General features: G+C 40.6%; 1 protein-coding gene across 1 annotated transcript in view; it reads left to right on the top strand.

Moving 5' to 3' along the window:
- Positions 1 to 26,032, top strand: part of DNAH11 (dynein axonemal heavy chain 11) — a 167,858-nt gene extending 141,826 nt beyond the window's left edge. The window contains 17 exon segments of the mRNA XM_019472780.1: positions 650 to 814; positions 1,313 to 1,453; positions 2,085 to 2,222; positions 2,224 to 2,256; positions 4,082 to 4,204; positions 4,747 to 4,940; positions 5,864 to 6,012; positions 7,075 to 7,202; positions 10,162 to 10,389; positions 12,738 to 12,929; positions 17,088 to 17,204; positions 19,365 to 19,374; positions 20,805 to 21,040; positions 23,057 to 23,239; positions 23,374 to 23,477; positions 24,308 to 24,420; positions 25,881 to 26,032. Of these exon segments, the coding sequence (XP_019328325.1) occupies positions 650 to 814; positions 1,313 to 1,453; positions 2,085 to 2,222; positions 2,224 to 2,256; positions 4,082 to 4,204; positions 4,747 to 4,940; positions 5,864 to 6,012; positions 7,075 to 7,202; positions 10,162 to 10,389; positions 12,738 to 12,929; positions 17,088 to 17,204; positions 19,365 to 19,374; positions 20,805 to 21,040; positions 23,057 to 23,239; positions 23,374 to 23,477; positions 24,308 to 24,420; positions 25,881 to 26,032 (2,406 nt within the window).
- Positions 26,033 to 27,528: the final 1,496 nt, after the last annotated feature.

The following is a 27,528-nucleotide window of genomic DNA, read 5'->3' as shown; positions in this document are numbered from 1 at the left end:
TTCATCCACAAAGATTTGCTACACCTCTGTGAGGTACTGCTGCTTCATGCAAGGGCAAACTGGGTCAGAGAGTTTAATTACCCCTTGAAGAATGAAAGCCATATGCTTGGGAACACGATCTGAAAACAGCTGGCCATTTTCCTCTGCATCTGCACATTGTTCCACGTGGGCCTGTATGCTTACAACACCTGTATCACCTAGGGTTTTTTCGTGCAAGGGTCAGATTCTGATGGAGACCTCCCCATAAGACTAGTCAAGCTCTTTCACCGTCAGAAGGTCACTCCAGCAGAGCAGACTACGACCATGCTTTCCCACACTGCTTGCTGCCGAAGTGGGGTTCTCCAGCCCTGTGCTCCTGTTGGTTTTCTCAGCTGCCACATAGATTACCACTTGCCACCTCTGGTGAGATCCCAGTCTTTTTGTGTAGTCTGAGGAGGAAGGAGGCTAGGAGAGAGATAAAGTTCTGGTCCGTGGTGACCTTGACCTTTTTGCTTTGAGTGTCCCAGAACCTTAGTTCTAGTGTATGGGGACAGAAGATAAACTTTCTTTTTCAGAAATTTAAATTAAATCAACTGATGCAATTAAATAGAAAATATAGCTTACAAATGCTACGAAGCAGTATTTCTTGCTGCGGTTGTTTACATGCTAGTTGATCCTGGCCAAGCAGCAGAACCGTTTCAAGACTGAGCTCAGGCAGCTGGAGGATGACATGCTGCTCAGCCTGTCAGCTGCCCAGGGCAGTTTCTTAGTCAACAGTGAACTTGTAGAGAAACTTGAATCAACAAAGTCAACTGCAGCAGAAATACAGCACAAGGTAATAACAGTTAAACTACTTTTAACAGCTTAAAGTCACATATATAATGTGTATTATTGATTATTTTTAGTGAAATATTTCTATGAGCTAGGAATAGTCCAATTCCTGTCTGTCCAGCAAGTGTTGTCCACCCACATATTCACAGTTTCATATCTATGGTATGTAGTTGTCACATAATCATTTTTTTTCCCTTCTGATTTAGGTGCTTGAGTTAATACTCATAAAAGAAGTATCAGCATAAAATGTGAACAAATGTATTCATATACAATTTCCATGTTTTCACAAGTGAACAGGCATATTGCTGCAGAGGACAGGCATTCCCTAATGTTTGTCGTAAGATAAAAAGCTTGCTTACCTTAAATATTTGCTACTGTCTGAAATAAAGTCAGTTTTCTAGAGTATATCCACATTCTTTTTTGTACGGATAGGAATGTTTTGGTAATTGTGTGGGATAATCATGGCGCATTAAAAATAAATGAGACAACTGTCATCCTATAGATAGCTGAAGCCAAAGAAAATGAAGCTCAGATTAACGTGACAAGAGAGCATTACAGACCAACAGCCATAAGAGCATCCATTCTTTACTTCGTTAGCAATAGTCTAGGCAACATCAACCGCATCTACCAGTTTTCACTGAAGGTATAAATTTAGCTTGCTGATTTGGTTTCAAAGCACAAGAAACAGAGTTCTGCCTCCAGCAGTGATGCCTGATATATTAGTTATTACTTGTACCAGATGTTTACATTTGCAGGGCTGTGTGTCTGAGAAAGGAGAACACGATGTGATCTTCTGCTGGTCCATAACACGGTACATTCCCACGGGTCTCTTTGTCGGCTGTCTCCATTCTGATGGTGTTTTCTGACTGTGCTTTTACAGTTTACCTTCCTTGTGTTAAGCCATCCCACAGGGTCAGGTAGAAAGAGTTTTGAGGGATTCTGTATAAACAATTCACTGTGGCAAATCTACCAAATGATCTAATGCTACGAGGAAAGGAGATCACTCACTGCAAAATTACCAGCTTGCTTACATGAGAGGTTCTGCCTGCTGAGTTAAGTAAGGAAGCAGAAGAGTATTGCCATTTGCAGCCCTCACCCCTGGTTTGCAGAAACTTTCCTCAAAATGCTCTGGGCAGAAGTGCCTTGCATTTTAGACTGCTTAGGCCAGCTCTTCTTAGAAGCCTACAGTCAGAAACCAATTATCTTGTGTGTAGAAATGCAAACAAACAGAATTCTGAAATTAAATAAATGAAAATAATTGTATTTATTTTCAGGCCTTCAATGCAGTCTTCCACAAAGCAATTAAGCAGGCTGAAAAATCAGGGGATATTCAGTGTCGTATCTCTAACCTGACAGAAGCTGTCACATATTCAACCTTTCTTTTCACACACCAAGGACTTTTCGAAAAGGATAAAGCTCATTTTCTTAGCCCAGACAGCTTTTCAGGTGAGGAAAAACTTTCAGATCAGTGAGGCTGATATTTACTGAGTTTGCTCTTTCTTCACTAGAAGGTGATGCCTCTGCCCAAAAAAGTTATCTTATTATCTTGTGGCTGTGCAGTTTCTCACACAGTGTGACTGCTGCTTCAATATCAATAATAATTGCAAAAATTCCAAAGATTCTTTCCATTTAAAATTCTGCAATGACTTTATGAAACTATGCTGAGGATAAATAGCATGACTTAGCTGCTTGTGGGTGGATAATTAGGGTTGAAATTGATGCGGTATGTAAAATATGTATTCACTAAACAGTACATATCCATATTACATTCAGGCTGTTATTTTTTCATTTTAATTTTAGTTATCTGTAAGCCCTGGAAAAAATCAGGACTCCGTTGTATTGGGTGGCAGATTTTGCCCTGAAGAGCTTGCTCCAGGTTGTATCACAGAGCTGATCAGTAACAGAGGTAGGAATTAAACTAGAAACCAACAATTTGGGAAGAAGGTAAAAAATTATAAATTGAGGAATCCGATTTGGGGGAGGAAAGGGAAAAAAAAGAAGCACTCCACACAGTGTTTACATAGGAGTTAAAAGCAGACAGAAATGTCTGGAAGAGAAAGGAGAGAAAATGGGGGAAGGACAACTGGTGATGATTTCTCTGCATCATGGTGCAGATGGATTTATTCATATCACCTTGGTTTTTAGCGCTGGGTTGCTTAACTTTTGTCTTTTCTGTAGCAGTGGCACTGGGATGGATCATGAAGAATGGAAATCTGTATGGCAACCGAAAAATAAGCTCTATCGCAATTACAGAGTAGACAGAAACCAGAGTAAAGGGCACAATAAACTTCTGATTTATTAAATACATTTTTAGAGGGAAAGAGAGAGGGCTTTTAATAGAAGAAGAAAGATGTATTTATATCAGAAAGGAGAGAGAATATACAGTATCACAGCAAAGGTGTCTCTCTTTTCCACTATATGTGGTTAAAGTGATAAAAGAACTAGAAAAACCCTTCATAGAACCCGAGGAGTTTTCTTCAGTATACATTCAGCTCATGTGCCAGAACTGATTCAGTGTAAAACAACCCCCCAAAAACCACCAACAAAAACCACTCAGGATTTGCAATTTTCCCAAAGCTTTGTGTCAGCTTGCAGTCTGAAGAGGGACTAGAATGGTGATGGAAACAGCTATGCACTGTTTGTTCTTCTCTCTATCTATCGAGAGGTAGAAAGGATACATAGAGATAATTAGGTGGGATTCAGAAATCTGTACTTTTTTGGTAGTATTAGTAAAAAATAATTTGTGGCCAAATTTATGTAAGCTTAACTTCAGTGTGCAAGACTTACAGTTTTATGTTTGTTTATGTTCCCACAAGCTAAAGTAAAATAACTGCTGTTGTTGGTTAGCTCACCTTAAAATTTGAGTGAATTTGTCTTTCAGTACATAAATGAACAGCAGTTACATTTTCTGCAAAAAGTTTTGATTGACTGGTTGTGTTTGGTTTTCATGGTGTCTTTTTTAACAGGTAAAGGAAAGTTCAGCTCTGTGTGTGTGTAGGACTGGTTTTGAAAAAATTTGTCACACCCTTTAGTGACTAATATCTAAGAATCACTCCATTTGCAATAGATTTCAAATCGGTATTTTAAAATATCGTTAAAACAAGAAGTAAATTCTTTTTTTTAGTTTTAGGAAATGGCTTTCAGAAAAGCCATAGGAATTTTTGTTGCTTTGAGCTCCCTACTCAGTAATACTTTGAGCGGTGAATACTTTAAGGCAGAAGTGGCTCTGAAGCAAGTCTGATGACCTTTTTCAATTTTGTGTGCTGTCAAGATTCTTCTAAGAAGTAAAGAGATAGAACTCCTTGAATTGGATTTCCTTGTTTGATTCAGAGTTGAACACACTAAGAAGAGTCCTGTTGACTTCTTAACTACTCAGTCGTGGAGTGCCATTAGGGTAGGTTGGGAAAATTGCTTTCCAGTTCTAAATCTTTTCTGATGTTATTTCTGGAGGCATGCTACAGCTAGACAATTTCAGATAAAGTCATACATTCCACCATAGTTTTTAGTAGAACTAGTGATGCTTTCAAAGAGGAGTTGTCTTTTGCTTTTTGTATTTTTCCTTAGACATCACGTACTGTGCTTTGTGAGGAAATTCTGTTTTACTATAATTTATCCAGTCCCCTAGAAATATAATTTTGATCTTCATACCACTCCTTACTATAGTAAATGTCCCATACAAGGTTTCCAGTTTGTCATATTTTGATATTTAACAGTAAGGAAACAGTATGGCAATACTGACCAAAGTAAACTCTTATAAATAATATTATCCATATATATGTATATGTAATTTGGTATTTTAAGGTAAGTCCTGAGTCCCTTGTAATTGGTTAAGCTATGTTTTTTTACATGCCCCAAAAGTATCAGTATTTGCCTTCCCATTTCAGTCTTTACGCAGCAGGTACATCACCTATATGTATGTCTTTGGCATGTTTCCAGGCTATGGCAGTGATGGATGTGTTCAGGGGGTCAGACAAAGATATTGAAGGATCCACCAAGAGGTGGAAGAAGTGGGTGGACTCAGAATGTCCAGAAAAGGAACAGCTCCCCCAGGAATGGACAAAAAAAAGCTCTTTTCAGAAATTAATCATACTGAGGGTGCTCCGTCCTGACAGAATGATGTATGCTCTTAGGTATGAAATCTGAGGGTACATCTTTCAGGGCAAGTGTGTGTGAGGGTGGCTTGTATGTGTTGGCGTGGAGAAAACTCAGCTCTTAAGAGGCAGGCAAATAACTTATAAACTAGGTGATTAACCAGAATTTGAAATCAATGACTGTGGCCCTTCGAAGTCTGTTCTGCTGGTGAAGAATTTATGAAGAAGTAGTGTGGTGAGACGCGAGAGAGCTATGTTTGTGATTTCTTTTAGATTGCATATAGGTACCTTGAGGAGAGTGCTCATTAATAAATAGAAATATAGTAAGCTATGGTGTTAATAGCTAAAAGTGTATTTCTCAGTGTTAGTTCTCATTATGGTATTAGGGCTCATAGCTAACCCCACAGGATGACAATTTTTCAGGTCTCCCTTCTTTAAAATTCTGTGATACCAAGAAAGCTTCAGTTGTGGATACTTACCAATCTTCTCCCAGCTGTTTTCCACCTGTACTGTTTTAATCTTCTGATCCCAAGTGACGGTCTCATAGACCTGATCCTCCACACCCCACCATCACAGCTTTTACCCATTTACATGCCTTCTGAGAATGCGGTTTTTTGTGTCCTGGGTGTTTATTCTGCCCAGCTGTCCTGGCTTTACGTGACAGTATTGCCTACATATAACGACTTTTTGGATTCAGTTATTGAAGAGGTCCTTTTCATTCAAAAGCTGCTGTTTTCTGTCACGTGGCCCCTATCCCACGGAGAAATGGGAATGATCATCTTCTGTCTTGCTTCACCACCTGCCTCCCCTTCTTGCCTTCAGTTCACTTCCCTGACAATTTATTTGATGAAGTGACCGTTAGACGATCGCTGTCAGCCACTCAAGTCTGAGAACGGTGCAGGCTTGAAGCCTGTGTCAGGGAACGTTTTTGGTGTTTAGTGCATGTTTTTTTGTATGTATAGGAACTTTGTGGAGGAAGAGCTTGGCTCAAAATATGTGGAAAGCACAAGGATGGGCTTAGCAAAATCCTATGAAGAGAGCAGTCCAGCCACTCCTGTGTTTTTCATTCTGTCTCCAGGAGAAGACCCACTTGAAGATATTGAGACACTAAGTAAGCCTCTTATTTGCTTCTGGTGCAAGGATCACTCAACTGTGCTCCCACTAAAGAAAGAAAAATTGAGCTCGAAAATGAAATGGAGCATGCAGGGCTATAAATGTAGATAAATCAATAGATGGTTATACGCTTGTGTGTATGTGCCTGTACACATGTATGTGTATGAGTGTATTTTTACTACACAGAACAAAGCCTTCTGGAATCATCTGTCGCTACAATGGAGTATGCATTACTATGGGAAAGTTGGGCAAGGTTTTCAGCAGAAGATTCAAGTTCTAAAGTTTCTTCCACCCCCACCATATTCATGGTAAATGGGGTGGATGAAAAGTGTAAGGCCATAAGCACTACAGTATGAAGAAATTTTTAGACCGAGCATTCCTCTGCTTGGCATAATGCAGGTTTCCTTTGTACTGTTTTCTACCTTTTGACTAGATGAGGGCCAGAGGGCAATTTTCTCCATGCTCATGTAATCTTGTGCCCCCTGTGACTAAATAATGGTCATTATACAAATGATATTCAATTGTATAGGGCTCTGTGGCTTTATACTTAGGATTAGTATTCCCCACAGACAATAGTGACAATACCAGGTTAATACAGCTGTGACCTCACTGTGCTCAATTTAAACTCAGGCCTCACAAGGTGAGAGGCTTGTGCATTTACCCACTGAACCAATCAGTTAAAAAACTGATGTGATATCTACCACATGTTGCTCCCTTTTTCATAAGGGAATTGCTCTGTACCCCCTGTAAGAGTTTCTAAAGCTCAGTAACAATGCCGAGCATCTATCAAAATGTCAAAAGGTTCATTATCTTAAAACCAAGGGAGCAGATTTCTACGGGCTTTTTCTAATACCAGCAATAAGGCCACTGTTGAGAGCTCGCAATTTTGCTTGTTGAAATTGTAAGGATTTAGTGAAGTGCTTCAGAAGAAGTAATATGCATTGCACAAGTGATAGTGAAATTAATGGGGGCATTATCATTCTTTTTCCTTTCTGCTCTGCTAATTTTCCTATCTCCTCCCTCCCTGTCACTCACCTTTCCCCAGTTATTTCTTTTACAGGCAAAAAGCTTGGGTTCACTAGAGACTCTGGAAGATTTCACAACATCTCTTTAGGACAAGAGCAGGAGATGGTTGCAGAGGAGGCACTCGAGAAGGCTGCCAGACATCGCCATTGGGTTCTTCTCCATGTGAGTGTCAAGCAGCCCCTCTGGTGGGGACTGTCTCCTCAGTTGGAGGGATATTCCCAGACTACAAACAAACTATGTGGTAGATTATAGCAAAAGTTTTAAACAGCTAATAATCTTGTTCCTTTTTGCTTTTGATTGTAACAGGATAAACATCATATTAATAGAGTGTATGTCATGTTTTTCTGAACACTGTCCTCACTCTCCCAGGAGGAACAGGAGAGATAAAACGGAAAGCCTCTGGTGGGTAGGTAGGACTGCCCTCAGGCATACGCTTCCCCCGTGTAATTAAGAGCTCCTGTTCTGTTCAGCGGGCCATAATGGAGACTTTAATAAAACAGGTCTGACTCCCCCTTGGGAAGCTGTATAATTAGCCCTGCAGTGCTGCTCTTCCAAGATAGCAGCCGCAGCTTTAGCCAGCGTTGTATGGACCGAGAACCCACTCTGGAGCGGACGAAAAGATCTGTGCAATACCCTGGCGAGCTGCGGTTCCCAGTGCAATGACGGAGCAGGCAGGAGCACCACAATTGTCAATGCTACTGAAAGAAGGTGCTTCCCTCCCACCGTTTTATGCTAAATAGCCAATGGATATTTGTAACAATCCCTTTGCCCTGAAGCCAAACAAGACATGCGTGTTCCAGGCCTTGATATTAAGGAGGTCATGGGGACCAGATGATTCCCTCCTCTTCTGGTTTTAACCTCGGCAACATACACATTTGGCTGTCAACGAGGTTGCCTGCAACAAATGAAGAGATGGGCTAGACTCAGTGCTGTCTGCCAGCTGAAATAAAATCACCGTGGGATTAGTGAGGGACCTTGGTGTGCTAGGCACTGGGCAAACACACACAAACTGACCCTTTCATCAACACTGAAACTGGAAGAATTCTTTAACCAGGTTTCGCACGAGTAAGCTAGTCACACTAGTCTGAAAATAACCCTGCTTTTCTGCTATTGAGTATAGAAATGTTGTGAAGGAAAGAGCAGAGTTGGTTTTCAGGGGAATTTTGGTGTTCTGAGTTGCTCTGAGGACAGGGCGAGAAAATGTGGTGTTCTGAGTTGCTCTGAGGACAGGGCAAGAGCATTGGAGATGGCAGAGGCCCTAAATCAGCAGTGTTGTGTGTCTGAAGCCACAGGGATAAATGGGGAACATCTGAGAGGCTTCTGGTGTTACAGACCTGCTCCATTTTCCAGCCCGTTATGCCTGGCTTCTGAGGGAGGAAGGAGGTGACAATTTTGCTGTGAAGATTTTTGGTAGTGAAGGGTTGGGGAAAGTCTGAAAGGAGACTAAATAAAGATTTTTTTTTTTTTTTTTACCAAATCTGAAATGACGCTAAGCCAGCTAGAGCTAGTGGGATTTGGATATACTCAGTGCTTCTCAAGCTTCAGTCTTCTGGGGTTTGGCCCAAATACCTATATGTTTATGTTTAAAAAAAAAAATCCTGGAGCAAAAAGATGAAGTATTTTACTATGCATTTTGTTGGAGGCTAGGGGGTGTATAATTAGATATTTTAAAAACTCTGCTATTCTAACTAACCTGGGAAATACTTAAGAAATTGCCTTGGCTTCAGACCTATGCCCTTGAAGCAGGGAGGAAATTTTTTACTGACCTCAGCAAGAGATAGGTCTAGCTCTTAGTGCAAAACTCCTGCTGGAGGCGAAGCTGAGGGAAGTCCAGAAGGTGACAGAGCAAGAGGTAGGGACAAGTATGTTGTGGAGTAAACAATGCAAGGTCTGAAAAACAGTAGCAAAACAAATTGGCACAGCATTTGGTAAACTGGCAGAAGAAAGACTGACTTGAAATTTTTTGGTTACAGGTTTAACTCTTGTGTCACTCTCACATTAGTGTCTCAAACTCAGACATCTGATATATCAAAAGGTTATTTTGTATATTAAGGCTTGAACCACTTCCACTTTGCAGTGGATGGATGTAGCCTATATGAAAATACCAGGCTGCTATCAGGTAATGTGATATGAAAGTCATATCTCTTTCCTTGTGATATGAAAGTCATACCTCTCTTTCCACCCCCCTATTCCTTTCTCCACATGTCAAGGGACAATTTGGGACTATCCCCTCAGCAGGTGTCATGACAAAGTGATGCAGCAGCCAGAGCGTGACTGACATGTCGTATTCCTTGGCTGGTGTATGGAGTTGCAATTCCTCTTGCGCTGCGTGGAGGTGGAAGCCAGTGCAATCAGCAGTTTCTGGCACAGCAGTGAAGAGCCAGAGAGAAGCTGTAGGGCTGAGCTGCAATTTGAGATGAAATGCTAGTTCTGCAAAAAAAAGTGGAGTGGGGGCTAATGGAGGGGTGAAAGCAGCTGCAGCCCAGCTACATTGTAAACCTTTCTCTTGATATTCCCGTATTTCACCAGTAGGTGCTTTGGAGGCCGATACTGTTCCATTATAACTAATTTCTCTGGTCTATTAATGACTTTCCACTGTCTTCATATATTAAGAATCTTAAAGACAATTGGGCTCTGAAGTGGCATGAAACATAATTTTTAAGTAGTAGGATAGCTGTAAACATTTTTCTTTATCTAGCACTTCTTCAGTCTTGCTCCTGGTATGCATTGGACATGGTTTGTCTTAGGTCCCAGTTCTACAGGGAATTTAAGTAGAGCCCAAGTGCTCTGCTGAGTTATGCTTCTCTTCACACAGGATAACACCCACACCCCCAGATCACTTAACCCTAAGTTTATAATATTTTTGTTAGCTTCAGAATCAAGGCCTGAAACTTTAGAAGCTAATGGTGAAACCTCTGTTATTGCACAGATATCAAAAAATGGCACAGTAGCTAAGAATCTCCAAGTTTATTCTTTGTATTATCAATTTATTTAACAACAAAGTGATGCTTTGAATTAAGTAACTTAGCTATTTTTTATTATAAAACCACAATAACAATGTCTTAAGGATAACAAATTTATTTGTTTTCTCACAATAATCATATTGGCTGTTTTACAACAGATTATTCATCTAGTAGCCAAGGGGCTACGAACTTTGGAAGAACTCCTCAAGCAATACAGTGAAGAAAGTCATCCTGATTTCCGTGTCTTTATTAGTGCTGAACCAGCTCCAACCCCAGAAGAGCACATCATTCCTCAAGGAATGCTAGAAAACTCGATTAAAATTACCAGTGAACTTCTTACAGGGATGCTGGCTAATTTACATGCTGTACTCTACAGTTTTGACCAGGTAAAAGCAAGATGTTCTTTTTTTTCATTAATTTGTTTTAATTACTACTTCCCCCATGGGGAGAAGTGATAACGCTGGTGACTGCTTTGTGGGAGAGCAGAACTTTGGGATCTTTGTGCTTCCAAACTAATCTGTCAGCTGGAGGATGCCAGCCCTCCCTGCCCTGTGCTGCCTCCGTGTTTCCCATCCATGCTGGGCAGGAGGAAACACGTGACAATAATGTGTACACTTGTATTATTAAATATTTAGATATAGACTTGCATAGGTATGCTTACAAAGATAGAAAGAAGTGCATTTATCACACCAGCTGTACCCATCTGTGCAGTCTTACAAAAAAAACTGTCCATGCTCTAAAGTCAGAGCTCTTTCATTCGATGGTACTCACTAATTTTCCTCAGCTCTAAATTTGGTTTGACCATGTCCATTCTCCTACAGAGCGGATTTATGTACCCAGATGTTCAGGCAATGGCTCAGTACCCTGTGTATGAATTTCTGTAGTTAGGCATAAAGAAAGGAATTCATGAGCAAGGGTTACACTCCGTTTGTTGTTTTGTCTTTCGCTCTTTCCTGCATGAGGTTCTGCGGAGCTGCTTGGTGGGTGGGAAGAAGAAGTAGGAGAAAGATGGCATGAGAATGTGGAGGACAGGGGTGTCACTGGACGTGCGTAGTCTTCTTCCCTCCGGATCCCTGGTTATCCCGGTCTGTTACCCTGAGGAGCTTGTAGACAGATCTTCAAGCTCGGTGCCAGTCAACTTCCCCACAGCTGTGAAAGCGCTGGAGCAGCAAGCTTATTTGTGTCAGCAAAGCAGACCATGACAAAGGCAACCGTAACTGTACACTTTAGCATTCCAGCAATGCATTAGCATCTATTTATTTATTTGAGCACAGGACACATGAAGGCAGAGCTTGCATGTGAAAAGGGTAAGAGTTTCTTTTAAAGGGAACTGTGCTAACCAATGCCTAGAAAAAAAGAGCTGTGCACTAAAAGAGATGTGTCAAAGCTACCTTGGCTACAAATAGATTGCTTTTGATGGTGTAAGGTGATTTGGAAAGATACTTGCGAGAAAGGGAGAATGGCTGTAGTTTTGTAGCTAAACAGACAACTACTAATGCAGCAATTTTTTCTTTTTTTAGAACGTATTATAATAATATTTTTAATGGAAAGCTGAAAAAGCTAGACAGTTTTTAATAAAGGCAATTCATATGCATTGTTGTCCCACTTCAGGCTGTGTTCAGCTCAAGAAATATATATATATGTATGTATGCTAATTAGCTAATTTCTAAGCTTGATACTTTAGAAAACTCTCTTTTCTCCCCCATTATTTTGAGCCATGGGTGTTTGCGGCTTACTTCAAATTCCTGTGCAGACACCATCTTTAATATGTTTCTGGTTAAGGTATTTTAATATTTTTTGGGGAAAAAAAAATTGTAATAAGAAAATAAAACTATGTCTAATCCAGGTGGAATAAATTTCATGTTTTGTGGTTTTCTGCAGGATAGAAGCTTGTGTTGTATTTTTCATGGTTAAACTCAGGATTCTGACTGAAGGAGGGGTTTTTGTCAGACATAAAATCCTTCACCTTTGCTCAGACTTTGCTACCTGTTGTTCAGTTCAGGATGACCTATTTCCTTTTGACAGCCAAGAGTTTATCCCTCTGAAGTTCCTTCCACACATCTATGTTTTTATGGGTATCAAAAGTCATTTTGTTATGTCAATTACTTCTTAAGCTAAAAGATAGAATATAGAAAACTGTCAGAAAACTAAGAATGAATTTCTGCAGGATTTATAGGAAAACGCCAAATAGTTTGTCTCAGTAATTTAAAAACCAGCTGAAGCTCTGCACAGAATCTCATCTTGCCGAGATTATCTACTAACACTATAAACAAAGGAGGAAAAAAAAAAAAAATTATTAAACTTCAATTTCAAACATGACTCTTTGGGAAACTGTAAAATTTGAAGGAATAGTAAGCTTCTTAATAAATGTTAAACTGGCAAATTTTCTACTTGGGATAATGTCTATGGATGATTTATGCTAAGAAACTATAGCGGTTATCTGAGTAATATTTATAGAGTTCTATTTAAAGTCTCGATTTTTATTGGTTTCGGTAGCACAACAGTTTTCCTAAGGGACATTTGGAAGTAGAAGGGTAACCATCAACACTTTTGCTTCTGGGAATTACTGCAAAAAATACTGCCTAATAGTCAGTCATCACTACGAAACCTGTTTCTCGCTCTCCTTCAAACTTCAGGCTTGTGAGTGCTCCCTTTCGGCAGCTGAGGCAGGCACAGCCATCGATAACGCTGCCGGTTCTTAACTGGATAAATGTATTCCTTTTTTCTTTGACAGGATACCCTTGAACTGTGTACCACAGAAGCAGAATTTAAAAGCATCCTTTTTTCTCTGTGCTATTTTCACACTTGCCTTGCTGGGAGACTGAAGTTTGGCCCTCAGGGCTGGAATGGAAGGTACCCGTTCAGTGCTAGAGATCTTGCCGTCTGCGTAACTGTCCTCTGCAACTATTTAGAGACCCATATGAAGGTAAGAAGTAGCGGTCAGGTAGCCACACACCAAGGTCATTTCAACTCAATCAGCTGTTTATGCTGAATAAGGGGGACACCGTTCTTTCTCTGAAGCTGTTATTTAAGTATCTGGCATTATATGATGCTGTTGCTGAGTATGAAAATAAACCAGATCAAAGGGGGGGGGTGGGGGTGGTTCTGGCAGTGGATGCTTGAACTTTGTAATATAGGTCAAACCAGTTCCACATCAGTAGCTAAGGGGGAAAAAAATGCCCTTCATTATGTTAACAAAAACAGTGGTTTACATGTGCATATATGCCAAATTCATTAGGCAGGTAATGAAGCATTTGCACAAATGTAATTACATACAGCAATTCTGACAGTTCATAACACTGCATTAATAATCACTACAATTAGTTCTGATGATGGAAGCAATTTACAGCACGTCACATGTATAAATAATGGTGCATTTCCTGCATGTGTCATTATTATGTATTAAGGATGCCAAACATGACTCTTTGGGAAACTGTAAAATTTGAAGGAATAGTAAGCTTCTTAATAAATGTTAAACTGGCAAATTTTCTACTTGGGATAATGTCTATGGATGATTTATGCTAAGAAACTATAGCGGTTATCTGAGTAATATTTATAGAGTTCTATTTAAAGTCTCGATTTTTATTGGTTTCGGTAGCACAACAGTTTTCCTAAGGGACATTTGGAAGTAGAAGGGTAACCATCAACACTTTTGCTTCTGGGAATTACTGCAAAAAATACTGCCTAATAGTCAGTCATCACTACGAAACCTGTTTCTCGCTCTCCTTCAAACTTCAGGCTTGTGAGTGCTCCCTTTCGGCAGCTGAGGCAGGCACAGCCATCGATAACGCTGCCGGTTCTTAACTGGATAAATGTATTCCTTTTTTCTTTGACAGGATACCCTTGAACTGTGTACCACAGAAGCAGAATTTAAAAGCATCCTTTTTTCTCTGTGCTATTTTCACACTTGCCTTGCTGGGAGACTGAAGTTTGGCCCTCAGGGCTGGAATGGAAGGTACCCGTTCAGTGCTAGAGATCTTGCCGTCTGCGTAACTGTCCTCTGCAACTATTTAGAGACCCATATGAAGGTAAGAAGTAGCGGTCAGGTAGCCACACACCAAGGTCATTTCAACTCAATCAGCTGTTTATGCTGAATAAGGGGGACACCGTTCTTTCTCTGAAGCTGTTATTTAAGTATCTGGCATTATATGATGCTGTTGCTGAGTATGAAAATAAACCAGATCAAAGGGGGGGGGTGGGGGTGGTTCTGGCAGTGGATGCTTGAACTTTGTAATATAGGTCAAACCAGTTCCACATCAGTAGCTAAGGGGGAAAAAAATGCCCTTCATTATGTTAACAAAAACAGTGGTTTACATGTGCATATATGCCAAATTCATTAGGCAGGTAATGAAGCATTTGCACAAATGTAATTACATACAGCAATTCTGACAGTTCATAACACTGCATTAATAATCGCTACAATTAGTTCTGATGATGGAAGCAATTTACAGCACGTCACATGTATAAATAATGGTGCATTTCCTGCATGTGTCATTATTATGTATTAAGGATGCCACCTTGTTGTGACTTTCTCAGTAATGTTCCCCTTGAGTCAAAGTTAAGGGTAGATGAGTGATTTTTATTTCTGAGCTACAGCATATTTCACACTTGTATGGTTTAAATACTCAGTTGAGGTCGTTTGTGTAAGTTCTGTATATGAAATGCCTAAATAAAAGCAATAATTATTTATTACTGAATGATATAGGATAGTACTGAATAGGTCCTCCCATTTCAGTAATTTAAAGAAATTTAAGAGATATTTATAAAGAAAAAAAGAGAAGGAAATGTCACCCCTTGATGATGTGGTTTTCTCCATGTCTCCCAACTTGTATTTACTCTCAGAAATTAATTTTCCTTTTTTCTTTTTACCCCTACTGACCTTTATTTAGCTAATAGGACATGAAACTGTTTTTCCTTTCTGTGGTTTGGTGTCATATAGTGAAATAATTACTTAATTTTATAGTGATGATTTAATAATGCTTCCTCTTTAGAAAACAAGTCTATAATACCAGCTTATTCCAACCCTTAGTTTTCTTTGCTAATAGATCTTGCTGCTTTAAGCTCTGTTCTTTTCAAACCACAATTCATAAGCTGGATAATTAATTTTGCTAATTAATGAGAGGGAGGATTCTGACAGCACGGAGGACTAGAAAGGTCTGTAAGAGCGAGAATTATTTCTCCTCTCCTCTTGGTAATATTGCTTATTGTCCCTTCTCATTGTATTTGTTAGCAATTCATTACCCTGTAGCTTTAAAAGCATTTTTTTAACGTAGATATTGGAGAGAGAAAAGAGAGAACAGTTTTTAAAAATGTGACTTTGTATGTGTATGTACATGTATATGACTCTGTGTGTGTGTGTGTGTGTATATGTATATATAAAAATCTCCCAGTAGAGTACCCTTTGGGGACAACTTTGTTTAAGACAATTAGGGATTGACCAGAAAGCATAAACTGGGAAACTTGAGCGAGCCCGTCAGCTAGTGGAAATTGCCCTAACTCCATCATCGCTTGTACCAGTTTATGGTGCTTCCCTGTGAATATTTAATCTTCTTGTATCTCAGTTTGACTTAACCCATTTTCCTGTTGCTAAAACAAACTCCACCACACTAACCTCTGATAGATAAGGTCTCCTCAGGTAAAGTGAAGGATGTCTGATCCTGCGTCATTGTCCTGCTCTTCCCCTCCGCCTTCTGATCCCCATACGCATGTTCATGGAGTTGTCATTCAATGTTGTGAGGGGAATGTGGGCTCCAGCTTCACCATATCCATCCACTGAGCAATGGCTCCGTGTTTTTTTTGCGTACAACAGACCAGTTTTCTATAGAGTACAATGGCAGTTATGCAAACCTGACAGCCAAAAATATTTCTAATGCAAACCCCTCAGTTTTCTCACACTAGCAGAAATGTCCCTTTTATATCACAAGCTTTGATTATGGCAGTGTAATCAATGTCTCCGGAAGTGTGCAGCTGAATGAGCTTGTACTGAGTTAGCATATTGATATACCCTTCTACGAGACAGAGGAAAAAGCCATTTCTTGAGATAAATATATATGAAATTAGAAAAACATTGAATGTGTTTCTGTTGCCAACAAAGAGAAAAGCAGCTTTATTCTAACTGCAAGAATGTTTCATTCTAAATCCAAGTTGGTGGCATTTTTCACAGGGATTCTCTGTTCAGGCTTCTCATCACCAGCATGCAGTGTTGCATATTATATTCCAGTGGCCTTTTTTTTTCTTTTTTTTCTGTTTTCATTCTCTTCAAACCAATTTAAAAGAAAGATGGATTAGAGTTTCACATATTCAAATTGAAATAAACTTGTAGCAAGCAGGCTGGAATAGCTGCAGCTATTTTACTTGTTCTGTTCTGTCACATCATGCAATATTTAAAGCCTATAATTAAGTTTTTACTTGAACTGTTGGGAGGCAAATACTGCCCCCAAGGGTGTAAAGGTTCCTGTCTGGAAAGGCTTCACCACAAACTGGCATATTTTGCAAACCAAAGGGTAGCAAAAAGAAGCTTCAAACTCTGTGAAGCCAAATAAAAGAGGAAGACAGTAGTTCCTTGAATAAAATGTGTTACCACTGTTAATCACATGCTATAACAGTGGCATTATGACTAGAATTCTACAATAAACATAATGCTTACGTGATGTGGTAGTAATGGGATTAGTATTAATTCAATTTTTACCAAAGTTCTTGAATACATCCCAAATTCAAATAATGTAGAATTTCAGTTACTGAGTGTTTCCTAGTGAGGAGACACAAAAGACTGCAATCAGATACAAGTTTTTTATTTCTCCTCTAAGAAAGGCACAGTAGGTTACCTTCCTGTCACTCATGAGGATTATGTTTTTAAAGATCTGTATGGGAAAATACATGCGCTTGTTAATGAGTTATGTTCTCTTATATCATGCGGTGTTTTGAAAATGTACTTTTATAACCATATATAACCATGAAGCTTTCTGAAAGAAAGTATTTGAATTTCTTTTGTTTCTCTTAACAGCATTTATTCTGAGCAGCTTTGGTTTGTCCTTTAGAAAGCTGACTTGTTTTATTCAGGTATGCATTCTATTCCGCCGGGTAGGTTCCGTGGGAAGACTTGCGTTACCTCTTTGGTGAGATCATGTACGGTGTCCACATCACCGATGCCTTGGACTGCAGGCTTTGCTGTATGTATCTGCAAGAATTCATCAGCCCACCTGTGGCAAGAACTTTCATATGCCTAAAGCTCTTGAACATGTATATAGTATGTTCAAACTAAGAGAAATCATCTTTCAGAACTGGAGCCTTGTGGAGAAGACCACAAGCTTCCTCGTCTATGCGGCCCCACCTGTAGCAAGGTCTTGTCTGGCTGTGGGGCAATAAATTCTCCAACTCGTAATGAGTACAATGATTCATCATGAGCAGATTTTGTCTGCAAGGGTTTGTGACTTGGCATATTCCTTGTTTAAATACTTTCACAAGCACCCTTACTTGGCAACTTGAATTCAGTGTTTTGTAACACCACTTGTATAGCCAGCTTAATGACATTAGGGGATAGTACATTTAGGTTTCCATTTTCCTAATAAGACTGTTCTATTTTAAAGTGCCGCCGTTTAGAAAGGTCTGGGTGGGCACAGGAAAGTATCTTTTATGAAACTGCACTTCAACCAACGTAAATGATAGACTCACCAGTTACAGCAGTCCAGAATGGCACTGTCCTCAAAACTTACATTTACTGTTTGTATGTTTTCTTCTCCGGAAAAATAGTAGAATGGAATGTTATACATTTCCTTGCATTTTCCTGTTTCCAAAATAGGGAAAACAGTTTGTAAGACTGCGTCTCAGTTCCACCACCCTCTCACACATCTGTTTCTGTAGCTCTGTCAGATTATCGCAAGCTGATATATACTGAATTATTCAAATTTCACTACTGAGTTTTGGTCCTGGACAGCAGTGTCTGTGGAGCATCCATGAGTCCAAGGTGCAAGATTGCCAAAGTTGCTTCTAATCAGAAACAAATGTTAGAATTTTTGAGGATACAAAAAGCAAATGTTGCTTTAACTTTAGGCATGGAAACTACTTTAATCTATTTTCATATACATACATTTATATAAAATGTGTATGTATATATAGGTGTGTGTGTGTATATAAAGATAAGTAAAAAAAACCCAACTGGCTGCTTCTCCTAAGCTGCTGAACTAGTCACTTTACAGAACTGATTGTACACAATTTGCTAAAAACAGCTGAGAGATTTTTCAAGTGCCCTTTCCAGACTTGTTATTTTTCATTATCCAAAGGTAAAAAGCTTATTTGGGAGGAAAAAAAAATGAAAATTAGCACGTTATGTGTGAGCAGGCTATTTGCAGAGCCTGGCTAACTTGGGGAAGGTGCACTTTTCCCCCTTGGCAATGCTGCTGAAGCCTGCCTTTCGGTCGTGAGCGAGTTGCGCTTGCTGGTGTCTCCTCAGTCTCTAACGAGTGGGTTTGCTATGTCAGAGCCACACTCAGATGAAGGCAGTTGGAAGTAACTGCTCAGAAGAAGATGCCCAAGAGTAAGTTGCCATGGAGATGGAAAGGCTAAACACCACTGTACTCCTGACCTCGGCGGAGGCTGATTTCTCCAAATGACAGCTGAGGTCACGGGGGCATGGTGGGAAGCTCATCCTGCCAGCTCCGGCTCTGCCTCTAGCCTATGGATAAGTAAAGAATTACTGTTTCCAGTTTAGGCAGTCCATTAACCTTCGCAAGCCTGAACTTTCATTCAAATAATTGTAAAATAAGTATAGGTGGTGAAACCTGAGGAGAATCACTGCTATTTGTATGGCCTTTGGAAAGTTTAGGGACCCAACCCCCAGCGTGGATCTGCTGGTATTTAAAACGGTGAGATATCTTTCCAAGCTTTTTGCCATGATTAGAAAATGTTAAAGCCCCGAATTACCAGAAAAAACAGAAAATCATTTATTGACTGGCAGCCAAATGAATGCAAACAGGATGGCAATGCCTTTCATCAGGGCTGGTGCTTTGTGTTCACTGGGGAGATTACCTTCTCTTTTACCTCTTCCCATTGCTGATAAGTTCTTTTAGCTATAAATTCATTCCATGAGGTGTTAGAATAATCCACTATATGTCAGCTTTTCTATACCTCATCTGGGATCTGTCGTAAGCACAGAACGGCAGTGAGTTCCTGCTATGAACCCCCGTAACCCACAGCCTCCCTCTGCATACATGACTCCCAGGAATACGGTAAAACCCATTTTAAGTGCCAGCAGAGAGACTGGTAAATACAGATTGTCTGACAGAATTGATCTTCCACTCGAGGTGAATAACAGGGCTTTTTTCAAAACCTCGGCACTGCTTCAAAGTGGCGTCTTAAGACATAGCTTATTGTGGGTGAGGTTAGTGGTGCAGGTTCAGGCGCAGGTAAATGGCTAGTTGCAGAACCAAAATGACTTCAGAAATAAGTGCTTACTGGTGTTATTGTGAGCAGCAGCTTGTTGTCGACTGTTCTAAATGCCAAAAGCTGTTAAATTTTATTGTGATTTTGTGGAGTGGACCCTGCATTAGGAAGAAATAGCTCCTGTGAAAAGTACCACTTAGAGCCAGAAATATTTTTCAGCAAAAACAACTTGCAAGTCTGATTTAAATCCCAGACAGCTCTATGACAATAAGTTCAGAGAAACTCTTTGAATCCAGTGAAGTCCTTACAGCACAGGAGCTGGGGGAGCCTGGAAAATAAATGTGGTTGCTACAGCTTATATTCTGTCCTGTCATCAGTAGGAGGGCAGCCCACCAAGAGTACATCTCTCCAAAGCCCTCCATCTATCTACTTAATTCTTGACTTGCTCCCAAGTCCTGAGTCTTATCTTTAATATCCTGATGGGGTAGGGCCTGCCTGTTCTATAGAATGGTGCAGTTAACAGTATGTGTTTCAATATTGAGCTGATTGAGACCTTAATTTTTTCTGCTGTGAAAATTATTGCCACTGTCTATCTCACTGAGGCCAAAGCAGCAGTACAAAACCCCATGCAAGACTCCTACATTTGGAGAGATGGAACGGAGTAGCATGTTTTTCCTTTCTGTTCCAGCTCCTGGGTGTTATCAGCCAGGCAGAAGAAAAAGGAAGGGACATCAACACGTGAAGAAATGTCCTAACTGACAACCATTTCTGTGGAAAGTGGATTTGGGATCACTGTTTCTGACAAGCTATGAATTGCAACATGTGTTGTCCCATTTACACACTACACTTACTTGTCTCATTGACCTGTCGCTCCCTGTAACCTCTTTAAGGTTATTGTGAGCACAGTGTGTTTGTGCAAAGCCCCTAATTAACAACACACCAAGCAGAATTAATGTTGCGGCTCATGTATTACTGGGTTGGGGCTTCAGGTGAGTTGAGGGTCCAGTCCTGCCTCTCCCACAGGTGTCCTGGTCCTGTGTGACACTATCAGTGTGTCTCAGACTCTCATCTGCAAAATGGCATAACGATCCTTGCTCGTCTACTGAGGGGTTGCAGAAATTCGGTACTTAAAATACACTCACCTCAGTAGTGGCTGTCCTTAAACTCAGAGCATCCTCATGAATGAAAAGGAAGCAGCAACAGTATTTCAATGCTGCAAAAAATGGGAACATCGGAAAAGTGTGCAAATAGTAACTGTGCTAAAAATAGTTTGGTAACCCTGTTCCACTATATCAACACATGTAGGTGTCATTTTCATAGACTCCAGACAAATTTCTGAAACTTTGTAGATGCAGAAGAATGTTTCAAGAACTGATGACAACATTATCAATAACATTATTGATTCTTTTACTGAAACTTGAAGGGGAACTGACTCTGGCACCAGGTTTCTTGGCCCCACCAAATCTGGATTATGATGGATACCATAAACACATAAATGAAATGCTTCCATCTGAAAGCCCTGTACTATATAGACTGCACCCTAATGCTGAGAAGGGATACTTGACAGCAAGGTCAGATAATCTCTTCAAAACTCTTTTGGAAATGCAACCCATAAATTCATTCGTAGGAGAAGGATCATGCCAGTTTGCAGAGGAAAAGGTAAAGTTCTTCATCTGGTGTGTTTCGGTGCTGTTGATGACATGTGGAGCACACATCTTACTGTGTTATTTCAGCAAGAGACTTCATTTCTAGGAAAAAAAAAAAAGGTGCATCAAATTAGCAAAGATCAGCTGAGTGTTAATAGTGACGATGATAATGCACCAGCCTGTGCAATGTACTGCACTAGGGAGGAATTTGGACCAGAGGAACATCTAACCTGTTATGCAGACGGTTTCTTTTTCACTTTGAATTTGATACAGGGTGGGAAACAAGGGATGACTCTATCTTGCTTTTTTGTGTGCTTTTATAAACAAGTACAGCAACACTAGCTTACTAAAAAAAGTTACGGTTGGCTGAGTTGGTGAGTCTAGTCTTCACCTCTGTGCTTTGTTCCCATCTCCTGCATGATAAATCCCCTTTGTGTAGCTTCCCTGCTCCTTCCCACTTGTGTCGAGCGTAGGAAGTCCCTCCCAGCCCGTGGTCCTGGCTTCTTTCTGCCACGTTCACAGCACAGCCTAGCAGTCATGTGTAGGGTCTCCATGCCAGGAAGAGCAGCCCAAGCACAGTGCTCTCCCACCGCTCCCCTTCCCGGGCCCTTGATCCGAGCAGGAGCCATGTGGCTGCTCCGAGACTTCCCTTGCAGGCAGCAGTTGAGGAGGAGCTTTTCAGGGATTTTTAGTTTTCTGGTAGTCTGAAGAGGTGAAATCTGGGCAAAATTAGCTGATTTGTACGAAATCTGGAGTTTAGCAGAACAATAACATTAATACCTATAAGCTATCAGATGCTAGGTTGAAGGGAAACCCTAATACAAAGATAAGCTTTGTCACTTAACATGGAGTTAACTGGGGCACTGTAGTTCTGTTCACAGTCAAGGTATCTCAGATACCCAGATATCTTAGTACAGCCAAACTGATTCCAGAAAAATGTAAAAGACTGGGTTTTGAGCATGGAACAGCACTGGTGCTGTGCTTAATAGATTAAATTAATAAATGATGAGCAGGAAAGGAAAACATAATCAGAAATCTCAGCTAGTTCTGTCATCAGACCCTGCTGTCTTCTGCACCTTCCTTTGAGTGTAGACCTGAGAAACTATGTCCAGATGCCCCAAAAACTGGCATATCATGAGACTGAGCCTTCAGCTCCTCATCCTTACCAGAGTTAATTAAATTCCCCCATGACTGCCACTCTTGTTCTGCAACCTTCCATCCCTTCCTTCCTTTCCCTCTGGGCACTCTTTTTTTTTTCTCTTACCACCATCAGATCATGGGGGTTTTGCAGAAGGGAATACAATACTCTGTATGCAAGTAGCCAAACAACACTTCATTTCCCAGGGGGACCTTGTGCTTTTCATGTTTGGTTCCTGTCCACTTTAGTGAGTATGGACAATTATATATGGCATTCATCATTAATTTTGCCAAAGCTAGGACTGGAAGGGAAACTGAGCTGCATTAATGTTGTGATTTCAGTTGCTGCTCTGTTATGAATTGTTTTTCAGTTGTGTTCTGTCTCAGTTCCAGAGCAGGCCTGCGGGGAGGGAGAGAGGCTCTTTTTGGGGGTGAGACGTGTGTGTGCATGTGCCTGTGCTGTATTTTGCCTAATGCTCAAGACAGTAAGGACTGTGGGCGGTGGAGGGGGAGATAGAAGCTATTACGTACTACAGAAATAAAAAACAACTGATCACACTTGACTAAAAACCAAGGCAATCTCAGGGTACATACTTGTAACAGCGGTCATCCCAAGCCCAGGGACGATGTGTTGGTGGGCTTTGGGGGTCAGTGTTACTTGGAATTGTAAAGCTAAATAGAAGCTTCTAAGTGTTAACTGGTTTGCAGTCATTTGTCTCGATACTGTTGCCGAAGAGACAGCAAAGGTAGGGGAGCATCTCTGGTTTTTATCTGCCTAAGAAAATGGGATGTTTGTGCTCTCCTGGAGAAGAAATCAGACTTGAAAGTAGAAGAGTCAAAAAGAGTTAATTGCAGTGATTTCTAATGGCTCTGTTTGTATTGGCCTGGAAAGGTTAAGAACGTCCTGGATAGTATTCTGGAGATGCTTCCTGAGGAGTTTAATATGGCAGAAATCACGCAGACGACTATTGCCTGGAGTCCCTATGCCCTTGTTTGCCTTCAAGAGTGTGAGAGGATGAACCTCCTCCTTTCAGAGATCCGTAGGTCTCTTAAACAGCTGGACCTTGGTCTGAAGGCAAGTGACTTTTTTATTAACAGTACTGTTGCTCTTCTATGTATTTTGGGGCTTTCTGTTGCTTTTTTGGAAATGAAAGACTAGCTATTCTTTATGATGCCAGTATGCTTTTTATTATTGTTCTCCAAACAAAGGGGGAGTTGATGTTTTCTCCTCACATGGAAGTGCTGCAGTCCGCACTCTTCTATGATGCTGTGCCAGACACATAGACTAAACTAGCATATCCATCCACATACTGGTAAGTATGACACAGTAACAGGGTTTAGCTACTATGTACAGAGCTATTCCAGTGATATAAAACCAACAGCTTTGTTCCTTTTTTTTTTTTGGTCCAAAAGTTGTCTTAATGCAAGTCAGTTTGACTTTGAAGTGAGTTTTGCAGAAATGCTAAGCTCTTTGCTAAAGCAAGGCTTCGTCACCTCCCTTGTCACAAGAGCTAGGGGTGTTCAGCATCTTTCAGGATTCCTTTTCCCCTACCCTGCCACCAGCAATAGCCACTGGCAGGCTGTTACATATGGAAAAAATAGGCAGTGTTTTTGGAAATTCCTCTGGTATCTCATGGCAATGTGTGCTGCAGTATGCTGTTATTCACAGTCTCTGTGTCAGACTCTCTTGTGCTCCCAATTTGTACTTTGCTCTGGCCTATTGGAAGTTTAAATGCACCACTGAAGATGGTATCAGACAATTTGCATTTAAGAAGCCATCAACTGTTGTTACTAATTTTTGGCAGTTTCTGAAGTTGCGTTAACATGACTAATGGTGATGTTCAGGTTTCTCTCCAAGACAACAAGTTTTACAGGATTGAGCATACCCACATTCTCTGTTGCCAGCAACCTGTCTCATGCTGATCCCCTTCTACAATTGATTTCGGACATACCTACATCAGGGAAAGAACAATTCTACTAAAACCATGACCTTAGGCTTACGTAAGCATATACTTTCTGGTTACTTCAGCCATGTACCTTCTCTGTAGACAAAAGGACTCTTACACTTGAATCTGCAATTTATTTTGTCTAAAAAAGTAGTACAAATAGATTCAGGCAGAAGCTATTGCTGCTTCTCTTTTAGGGTTACCGATCTTCTCATGCAATACAGAGAACTTCAGATCTGGACACAGGACCTTGTGCTGCCAGCAGTGGTGTGGCTTTCTGGCTTGTTCAATCCTCGGTCCTTTCTGACAGGTAAGCAGTGATGGTTGTAAGGAACCAGGCATATCCTTTCACTGCCAGACATTTATTTTTTACCACTGGTGTTAGCTATGTTTGTGATGCTGTTTGGAGAGTTAGGCACAGTTTAAATAAAAAGATAAATACCAGCTAAATATCTAAGCTGAATAGAAAAGTAAAGAAATGACAAAAATGGCAGGAAAACTAAGACTGAAATGTCCTGGGTTTAATCATGTGCTGTCTTTAAGATCTATTTGACAACAACCTTGCTCTGTAACAGCGATTCCTAGCAGTGAGTTGTCCCATTTTTAAAATCCTCTAGTCCAAGTTCTTCTCCTGTAGGTAGACTCATTGGTATCAGAATAATCATCTCCTGGAAGCAGGGGAAACAACCCAAACGCGTCTTCAGTCTACTCAGAAGCGTGAAGACAAAGCAGCTAAGGAAATAAAAGCTGAATTTCATAGTTTAAAAAAGGTTAAGAGTGCAAGTTTTCCTGTCATTGTTATTTAACCAATTCAGTGCATATGTCATGGTACCATTCTGGTTTATTCCTTAGAATGAACGCAGTTACCAGGCTCAGTAGAAAAAATAAATGTCTGCCAGTCCTCTTTGTGTAGTTGTTGCCACAGTAGAGGATAAAAAAATCTTCAGCAGTGTATTGATGTCTCACTTCTTGCCATGATCACAGCACATTATGTGTGTATTTATTCTGAAGACCACAGTGAAGCCCCATGAGAGCCCGATAACAGGGTATCTCAAATTCTGCATGGCCACCAATGGCACTCAGATAATCCTCCGCTAGCCTAGCAGAAAGGTGGCCAGGAGCTTCTCACAGGACACTTTGGCTGGGCTGCCATCATTCCCTGGAGAAGATGGGCAGCGGGGGCCCAGGGAGCGTTTGCAGCCGACACTGAAGCACCTCTCCCTGTACTTGGAAGCAGAAGGGGATTGGCAGCATGAGGACTGGCAGGCAGCTCCTCTTCTCTCTGCTGCTCATGTCGAGGTCCCCGAATGGTGCTCATTTTGTGCCACAGGCATAGAGAAACTCAACTGTATTTTTCACTCCTTTTACTGCCTCTCTCCAAACTTTCTCTTCTGGGCGCTCGTTCCTGTCAAGGGCTGGGGGGATGTAAGGACCATGCAGGCTAGAATAGATGTTAGCACAGGCTTGTTCTGAACAGGGACTCAACTGAAGCAAGGCGGTGTCTCAGAGTGCGGACAGCAATGCGGTCTTGCTCCCCTGTTAAGGAGGGGGTTGGTTTGTTCTGTACTGTGCAGAATGTTTTGTTTCCAAACAATTGCATTCATGCAGCTTTTTTGCCTTACTTCAACTAATGGCCAAAGGAAAAAAAAAACCCGTCAGTCTCAGGCTTGTGCACAACAGGCCCAGGAGGGGCACGTTAACAGTTCTGACATTAAAATTACTGTCTGGATATTGAATTATTGAAATATTGAAAGTATTATTTTTTTAAAGCTGTAATGCAGAGCACAGCACTCAAGAACAACTGGCCTTTGGATAAGGTGTGCTTGACTGTAGATGTTACCAAAAAGACCAAAGAAGCTTATGGCTATCCCCCAAGGGAAGGAGCCTGTATCTGTGGGCTTTCCATGGAGGATAAGAAATAAACTTAAATTGCTTGATCTCAGTAACCTAGTTCAGGGACTCTAGCTTTCTTCATTACATAGACAAGTTCCATCAGGAGTTGAACTAAAGTGTCGTGATCCTATGAACAGCACCGAGGAAGTTTAGGAATGGTGGTGGATTGTTGGTGTTGGTCCACTCTGACTTTAAATTTCCTACCGGCTTGGTGTCCTAATCACTGACTGTACTTCATGCAGTTAAGCAACTGTTAACTGAGTCTGAACAAGGTCTGCATTGTAGTAAAGCAGCAGCTCTAATCTAGTTGAGGTTCAGAAGCTTTAGAAATAGAAATAGAAAACTATTCCAGAGACTTTAAATTTCACTGATCACCTAGAAATGTTCTGCAGCTCTTAGAGGTGTAGAACAGGGTTAGTAGCTACCACGTGTTGGTAACCTAGATCAAGCCATCTACACAGTTGCAGTTAACAAACAAACACACAAACAAACAAAAAACCCACCAAAAAAGCTATTTTCAAAATCATCTTTCTCCTGCTTTTTCTTCCATCTTGGCAGAAAGTTGTCAGTTCTAAATAAACACATCTAAAGAACTCTAATTTTTCGTTTCCTAGGCCATAATACTTAGAGGCTGTTGGGGAGACATACCAAGAAGCAAGGAAATACTTGAGAACCCCTGTATTAGCATGAGGTGTAATGACACACCTAAGTGGGTGATGTGCAAGTATGACATGAGTAGATTTTTCATCTGGGTTTCCAAGCAGTCGATTATTGTAGTAGCTGTAATATGGTTGTAGGCTGTCCCTGAATGGGACATCTGTTGAGGTGCAACCCCTCTTTTAACAACTTTCAGAGGATAAACATTGTACCTTGCTCTTTTGGAACTGTATTTTACTGAGACTGAAGCTACTTTAGGAATGACAATTAAGGCCCGCAGTCAAAATGAGATTTTAGTTTTAACTTAGAAGGGCTGTCAACTAAGTTTAGCTAATTAGAGGAAAGGTGAATGACTCCAACAGGCAATTAGAGAAACATCATCATTACTCGTACTCTTCACTAGACCTGAATAGAATAAAAGGAAAGCAACTCTTTTGGAAGGGAGTTGCTACTACAGCAGGTAAGCCCCAAGGGGAAAGTCAGGGTGAGGGACTGGAGCAATGATGAGCATGTCATTTGACTGTTGCTTTTTGAAAAGGTAGCCTGAATTTTTCAGAGGATTTTTTTTAAAACATCTGTCACCCAAAGGGCAATACTGTTCGTTCCTCCTCTGGATATGAGGAAGGTATCGAGGAACCTTGTGAGCTGCAGTTGCTGTGTTTCTGTTGGTATTTGCAAATATAACTTTCCTGTTGCTACATAAACACTCCTAAAATCCACAACAAGCATTTGCAACATTTTATATGCTGGTTTATGTTAGAAGAACACACAACAAACTTAAATCCAGCAGCTTTCAGAAAGTGCATGGCCCTTCAGCAGCACAGAACTCATCTGTCTTAACTACACTGAAGTACCTGTTTGATATCTG

This window comes from Aptenodytes forsteri, unplaced genomic scaffold (genome assembly GCF_000699145.1).
Source record: "Aptenodytes forsteri isolate BGI_AS27 unplaced genomic scaffold, ASM69914v1 Scaffold164, whole genome shotgun sequence".
NCBI lineage: Eukaryota > Metazoa > Chordata > Aves > Sphenisciformes > Spheniscidae > Aptenodytes > Aptenodytes forsteri.
Note: the sequence above shows the minus strand (reverse complement) of the source record. Positions and strands in the feature narration are given on the sequence as shown.